Raw genomic sequence first — 7,321 nt, forward strand, 5'->3', positions numbered from 1 at the left:
CATGGACCCTTTGGCACCCAAGGAGCACCCATGGAGCCTGTGGCACCCAAGGAGCACCCATGGAGCCTGTGGCACCCAAGGGGCACCCATAGGACACTGAGGAGCACCCTCCTCTGGCACCCAAGGAGCACCCATGGCGCCCATAGGACACTGGGGAGCACCCATGGACCCTTTGGCACCCAAGGGGCACCCATAGGACACTGAGGAGCACCCTCCTGTGGCACCCAAGGAGCACCCATAGGACACTGAGGAGCACCCATGGGTCCTATGGCACCCAAGGAGCACCCATGGCACCCATAGGACACTGGGGAGCACCCATGGACCCTGTGGCACCCAAGGAGCACCCATGGTGCCCATAGGACACTGAGGAGCACCCATGGGTCCTATGGCACCCAAGGAGCACCCATGGCGCCCATAGGACACTGAGGAGCACCCATGGACCCTGTGGCATCCAAGGGGCACCCATAGGACACTGAGGAGCACCCATGGGTCCTGTGGCACCCAAGAGGCACCCATAGGACACTGAGGAGCACCCATGGACCCTGTGGCACCCAAGGGGTACCCATAGGACACTGAGGAGCACCCATGGGTCCTGTGGCACCCAAGGAGCACCCGTGGAGCCCATAGGACACTGGGGAGCACCCATGGACCCTGTGGCACCCAAGGAGCACCCATGGTGCCCATAAGACACTGAGGAGCACCCATGGGTCCTATGCCACTCAAGGAGCACCCATGGAGCCTGTGGCACCCAAAGGGCACCCATGGACCCCAGGGGACACTGAGGAGCGCACATGGACTCTATGGCACCCAAGGGGCACCCATGGACCCCAGAGGACCCAGGAGACACCAAGGGGCACCCATGGACCCTGTGGCACCCAAAGGGCACCCATGGAACCCAGAGGATGCTGAGAAGCACCCATGGGCCCAATAGGACCCAGGGTACTCCAAGGAGCACCCATGGGCCATATGGCACCCAAGGGACACCACTGGGCTCCATGGCACCCAGAGGACACCGAGGAGCACCCATAGGCCCCGTGGCACCCAAGGGACCCCCATGGACCCTATAGGACCTAGGGAACACCAAGGAGCACCCATGGGCCTCATGGCACTGAAGGGACAATGGGGGACACTAAGGGACACCCATGGCACCCAAAGGACCCTGAGGAGCACCCATGGGCCCCGTGGCACCCAAAGGACCCCAAGGAGCACCCATGGACCCCGTGGCACCCAAAGGACCCCAAGGAGCACCCATGGGCCCTGTGGCACCCAAGGGACACCCATGGCACCCAGAGGACCCTGAGGAGCACCCATGGGCCCCGTGGCACCCAAAGGACCCCAAGGAGCACCCATGGGCCCCGTGGCACCCAAGGGGTACCCAAGGACCGTATAGCACCCAGGGGACACCCACGGCCCCTACGGCACCCAGAGGACACTGGGGGGGCACCCATGGGCCCCATAGCACCCAAGGGGCACCCAATGGCACCCAAGGGGATCCAGCCCCATCCGGATCCCATCCATTGGGATCCAAGCATGGGGGGACCCCAACATTGGACCGGGATATGGGGGGGGGGGGGGGGGGATGGGACCCGATCCTGCCCCCCCCCCCCCATTGGTTCCTTCCTGTACAGAGAAATAAGAGACAATGTGGGGAAACAGCCCCAAAATCCTGAGAATTCACCCCAAAAACACCGTGGGACCTAAAAAAGCATCAAATTCACCCCGGAAATTCCCCGTGGAGCCCAAAATCCTGGGGGTTGCTCCCAAAACTCCCGGAATTCACCCCAAAACGTCTGTAGGGAGCCAAAAAGCATCAAATTCACCCTGAAAAAGCCCACTTAGAGCCCCAAATCCCTGAGATTTGGCCTAAAATCGTGGGAATTCACCCCAAAAAGGGGCTGGGAGCGAAAAAGCATCAAAATCACCCCAAACCCCCACTTGGACCCTAAAATCCCTGGAATTCACCCCAAAATCTGTAAGGACCCCAAAAAGCCTCGAATTCACCCCAGAAATCCCATATGGAGCCCAAAATCCTGGGAATCGGTCACCAAACCCCTGGATTTGACCCCAGAACATCAGCAAAGACCCAAAATGCCGCAAATTCAGCCCAAAACCCAACTTGGACCGCAAAACCCCCGCGATTTGCCCTAAAATCCCTGTTATTATGCCCAAAATGGGTAAGAACCCAAAAAGCCTCAAATTCACCTCAAAAATGCCCTGTAGACCCCCCCAATCCTGGGAATTGGTCACAAAATCCCAGGAATTCACCCCAAAAACATGGGCTGGGACCCAAAATCCATCAAATTCAAGCCAAAAAACCCCACTTGGACACCAAATCCCTGCGGTTTGCCCTAAAACCACTGAAATTCACCCCAAAATGGGCTGGACCCCAAAGTGATGGAATTTGGCCCCCAAACCCCTCAAATTCACCCCAAAACGTCACTGGACCCAAAAAGCCTCGAATTCACCCCAAAAGCCCATTTGGCCCCAAAACCCCTTGAATTCAACCCAAAATCACCTCCCCCCCCCCAATAACCACAAGGGGGGGGGGGGCTCAGGGGCTCCTTTATTTGGCCCCCAGGACGGGGGGGGGACCCGGAAGGTTCCATCCATGGGGGGGGGGGGGGGGATCGGCCTCAGGGTGCTGTGGGGGGGGCCCCGACAGGCGGCGGCTTCAGGGGGGGGCTCCTGAGCTGGGGGGGGGGGTCCCATTGAGCTCCATTGAGCCCCATTGAGTTCTCATTGAGCCCCCATTGAGCCCCATTGAGTTCTCATTGAGCCCCCATTGAGCTCCATTGAGACCCATTGAGCTCCATTGGGCCCCATGGAGTTCTCATTGAGCCCCCATTGAGCTCCCTTTAAGCCCCGTTGCCCCCCATTGAGCCCCATTGAGTTCTCATTGAGCCCCCATTGAGCTCCATTGAGCCCCATGGAGTTCTCATTGAGCCCCCATTGAGCTCCCTTTAAGCCCCGTTGCCCCCTATTGAGCCCCATTGAGCTCCATTGAGCCCCATTGAGGTCTCATTGAGTCCCCATTGAGCCCCCATCGCCCGCATTCAGCCCCCATTGAACCCCCATTGCCCCCCATTGAGCTCCCTTTAAGCCCCATTGCCCCCATTGAGCTCCATTGAGCCCCATTGAGTTCTCATTGAGCCCCCATTGAGCTCCATTGAGCCCCATTGAGTTCTCATTGGGCCCCCATTGAGCCCCCTTTAAGCCCCGTTGCCCCCTATTGAGCCCCATTGAGCTCCATTGAGCCCCATTGAGGTCTCATTGAGTCCCCATTGAGCCTCCATTGCCCGCATTCAGCCCCCATTGAACCCCCATTGCCCCCCATTGAGCTCCCACTGAGCCCCATTGCCCCCCATTGAGCTCCCTTTAAGCCCCATTGCCCCCATTGAGCTCCATTGAGCCCCATTGAGTTCTCATTGAGCCCCCATTGACTCCCATTGAGCCCCCATTGACCCCCACTGAGCCCCACCGACCCTCGTTGAGAACCCACTGAGCACCCATCGCTCCCCATTGACCCCCACTGAGTCCCATTGAGCCCCATTGCCCCCCATTGCCCCATACCTGGCACTGGGGGGCAGCGTTGGACCTGGGGGGGGCAGGAGGGGGCCGTGGGGCAGCTGGGGGGGGGGGAGGCAGTGATAAGAGGGGGTCATATGGGATCTATGGGGGTATATGGCAGTCTATGGGGGGAATTTGGGGTCTCAGGGGGGTCTATGTGGGGCTATGGGGGTCTATAGGGAGTATATGGTGGTCTCAAGGGGGTCTATGAGTGTCTACGTTGTCTATGGTGTCTCTGGGTGCCTATGGGTCTCTATGGGTTCTATGGGGGTCTATGAGGTCTATGTGGGGCTATGGGGGTCTGTGGATGTCTATGGGGGGGGCTATGGGTGTCTCTAGGGTCTGTGAGGGGCTATGGTGTCTCTGGGTGCCTATGGGGGTCTATGGGTCTCTATGGGTTCTATGGGGGGCTATGAGGTCTATGTGGGGCTGTGGGGGGGCTATGGGTGTCTATGGGGTCTGTGAGGAGCTATGGAGTCTATGGGGGTCTATGGGGTCTGTTGGGGGGGCTATGGAGTCTATGGGTGTCTATGTGGTCTATTGGGGGGCTATGGGGTCTATGGGGGGCTATGGGGTCTATTGGGGGGCTATGGGGTCTATGGGTGTCTATGGGGTCTATTGGGGGGCTATGGGGTCTATGGGGCGCTATGAGATCTATGGGTGTCTATGGGACCTATGGTAGTCTAGGGGTGCCTATAGGTCTCCATGGTCTCTGTGGGTCTCTCTATGGTCTCTATGGGTCTCTCTATGGGTCTCTATGGTCTCTATGGGTCTCTATGGTCTCTATGGGTCTCTATGGGGTCTCTATGGGTCTCTATGGTCTCTATGGGTCTCTATGGATCTCTATGGGTCTCTATGGGTCTCTATGGGTCTCTATGGTCTCTATGGGTCTCTATGGGTCTCTATGGGTCTCTATGGTCTCTATGGGTCTCTATGGGTCTCTATGGTGTCTCTATGGGTCTCTATGGGTCTCTATGGGGTCTCTATGGGTCTCTATGTGTCTCTATGGGTCTCTATGGTCTCTATGGGTCTCTATGGGTCTCTATGGGGTCTCTATGGTTCTCTATGGGTCTCTCTGGGTCTCTATGGTCTCTATGGGGTCTCTATGGGTCTCTATGGTCTCTATGGGTCTCTATGGGTCTCTATGGTCTCTATGGGGTCTCTATGGGTCTCTATGGTTCTCTATGGGTCTCTCTGGGTCTCTCTGGGTCTCTATGGTCTCTATGGTCTCTATGGGTCTCTATGGTCTCTCTGGGTCTCTATGGGTCTCTCTGGGTCTCTATGGTCTCTATGGGTCTCTGTGGGTCTCTATGGGTCTCTCTGGGGTGCTTTGCCCCCCTCACCTGTGCGCCCGTGCACGAACCAGACCCCCCCCGCCAGCGCTGCCCCCACCACGAAGGCCCCGAAGGAAACGGCAGCGACGACCCCGGGGGGGACCTGGGGGTCTGAAGTGGGGGGAGGGGGGGGGAGGGGGTCAGTGATGGAACCCCCCCCCTCCCCCCCTTGCCCCGCCCCCTCCCCCCCCATTGCCCCTCCCCCCCCATCACTCACCCGCGGGGGGGGGGCGGGGCCGGTCCCGTTGCTGGGGGGGAGGGGGGAGGCGCAGCACGGAGGGGGGAGGGGGGAACGGCAGCGGGGGGGCACCTGCGGGGGGAGGGGTCAGAGGGGTCAGGGGTCATTCCCCCCATTCCCGGTATTGCCAGTGTTGGGCTATTGGCTATCCCGGCATTCCCGTTATTCCCGGTATTCCCAGTGTGGGGTATCCCAGTATTCCCAGTACTCCCAGTGTTGGGGGTCCCAGTATTCCCCGTCTGGGGTGTTGGCTATCCTGGCATTCCCGTTATTCCCAGTATTCCCAGTGTTGGGGGTCACGGTATTCCCAATATTCCCAGTGTGCGGTATTGGCTATCCCAGCATTCCCGGTATTCCCAGCATTCCCAGTGTGGGGTGTTGGGTACCCTGGCATTCCCGCTGTTCCCAGTATTCCCAATGTTGGGCTCTTCCCATTATTCCCAGTATTCCCAGTGTGGGGTATCCCGGTATTCCCAGCATTCCCAGTGTGGGATGTCGGCTATTCCAGCCTTCCCCCTATTCCCGGTATTCCCAGTGTTGGGAATCCCAGTATTCCAGGTGTGCGGTATTGGCTATCCCAGCATTCCCGGTATTCCTGGTATTCCCAGTGTGTGGTATTGGCTATCCGAGCATTCCCAGTGTTGGGCTATTGGCTATCCCAGCATTCCCGTTATTCCCAGTATTCCCAGTGTGGGGTATCCCGTTATTCCCAGTATTCCCAGTGTGCGGCATTGGCTATCCCAGCATTCCCGTTATTCCCAGTATTCCCAGTGTGGGGTATCACGGTATTCCCAGTATTCCCAGTGTTGGGAATCCCAGTATTCCCAGTGTGTGGTATTGGCTATCCCAGCATTCCCAGTATTCCTGTTATTCCCAGTATTCCCAGTGTGGGGTACCCCAGTATTCCCAGTATTCCCAGTGTTGGGCTATTGGCTATCCCAGCATTCCCGTTATTCCCAGTATTCCCAGTGTGGGGTATCCCGTTATTCCCAGTATTCCCAGTGTTGGGAATCCCAGTATTCCCAGTGTGCGGTATTGGCTATCCCAGCATTCCCAGTACTCCTGTTATTCCCAGTATTCCCAGTGTTGGGTATCCCGTTATTCCCGGTATTCCCGGGATTGGCTATCCCGCTATTCCCGCTCTTCCCACTGTTCCCGCCATTCCCGCTCTTCCCGGACCTGTCGCCCCGCCCCTCTCGGGCCCCAGGGTCACCACCATTGGCCTGGACACGGTTCGCAGGGCGGGGCCGTGGGCGGGGCGTGGGCGGGGCCGGAGGGTGGGGCCTGACCCTGAGGCTCCGCCCCCACGGCGGGAGAAGCGCTCGGAGCCGCACTGGGGGTGGGAACGGGAACGAGGCTCAACCGGTTCAACCCCGGATCCAGCCCCGTCACGGATCCATCCCAATCCCATCCCATCCCCATCCCCACCCCATCCCCACCCCATCCCCACCCCATTCCCACCCCATTCCCTCTCTCACCCCATTCCCACCCCATCCCCACCCCATTCCCATTCCCACCCCATTCCCTCTCTCACCCCATCCCCACCCCATTCCCACCCCATTCCCCTCCATTCCCCCCCATTCCCACCCATATTCCCCATCCTCACCCCATCCCCACCCCATTCCCACCCCATCCTCATCATCCCCACCCCATTCCCACCCCATTCCCACCCCATTCCCTCTCTCACCCCATTCCCACCCCATTCCCTCTCCCACCCCACCCCATCCCCACCCCATTCCCACCCCATCCCCACCCCATTCCCACCCCATTCCCTCTCCCACCCCATTCCCACCCCACCCCATTCCCACCCCACCCCATTCCCACCCCATTCCCACCCCATTCCCTCTCTCACCCCATTCCCACCCCATTCCCACCCCATCCCACCCCATCCCACCCCATTCCCACCCCATTCCCTCTCTCACCCCATTCCCACCCCATTCCCACCCCATTCCCACCCCATTCCCTCTCTCACCCCATCCCCACACCATTCCCACTCCATCACACCCCATTCCCATTCCCACCCCATTCCCACCCCATTCCCACCCCATTCCCATTCCCACCCCATTCCCCCTCACCCCATTCCCCACCCCATCCCATTCTCCACCCCATTCCCATCCCCACCCCATTCCCACCCCATTCCCATTCCCACCCCATTCCCACCCCATTCCCATTCCCACCCCAT

The 7,321-nt window shown here is 59.3% G+C and overlaps 1 protein-coding gene across 1 annotated transcript; it reads right to left on the bottom strand.

The window, feature by feature from the left end:
* Positions 1-2,600: 2,600 nt before the first annotated feature.
* Positions 2,601-6,550, bottom strand: LOC134172656 (uncharacterized). Its single transcript, XM_062635982.1, has 5 exons — positions 6,319-6,550; positions 5,119-5,211; positions 4,911-5,012; positions 3,571-3,626; positions 2,601-2,690 (listed from the first exon to the last, which is right to left on the bottom strand). Exons 1-5 carry the CDS (start codon positions 6,548-6,550, stop codon positions 2,634-2,636), a joined length of 540 nt encoding a protein of 179 aa, XP_062491966.1. The 3' UTR covers positions 2,601-2,633.
* Positions 6,551-7,321: the final 771 nt, after the last annotated feature.

This window comes from Pezoporus occidentalis, unplaced genomic scaffold, assembly GCF_034315485.1.
Source record: "Pezoporus occidentalis ecotype Australia unplaced genomic scaffold, CSIRO_AGI_Poc_V1 ctg460, whole genome shotgun sequence".
Lineage (NCBI taxonomy): Eukaryota > Metazoa > Chordata > Aves > Psittaciformes > Psittacidae > Pezoporus > Pezoporus occidentalis.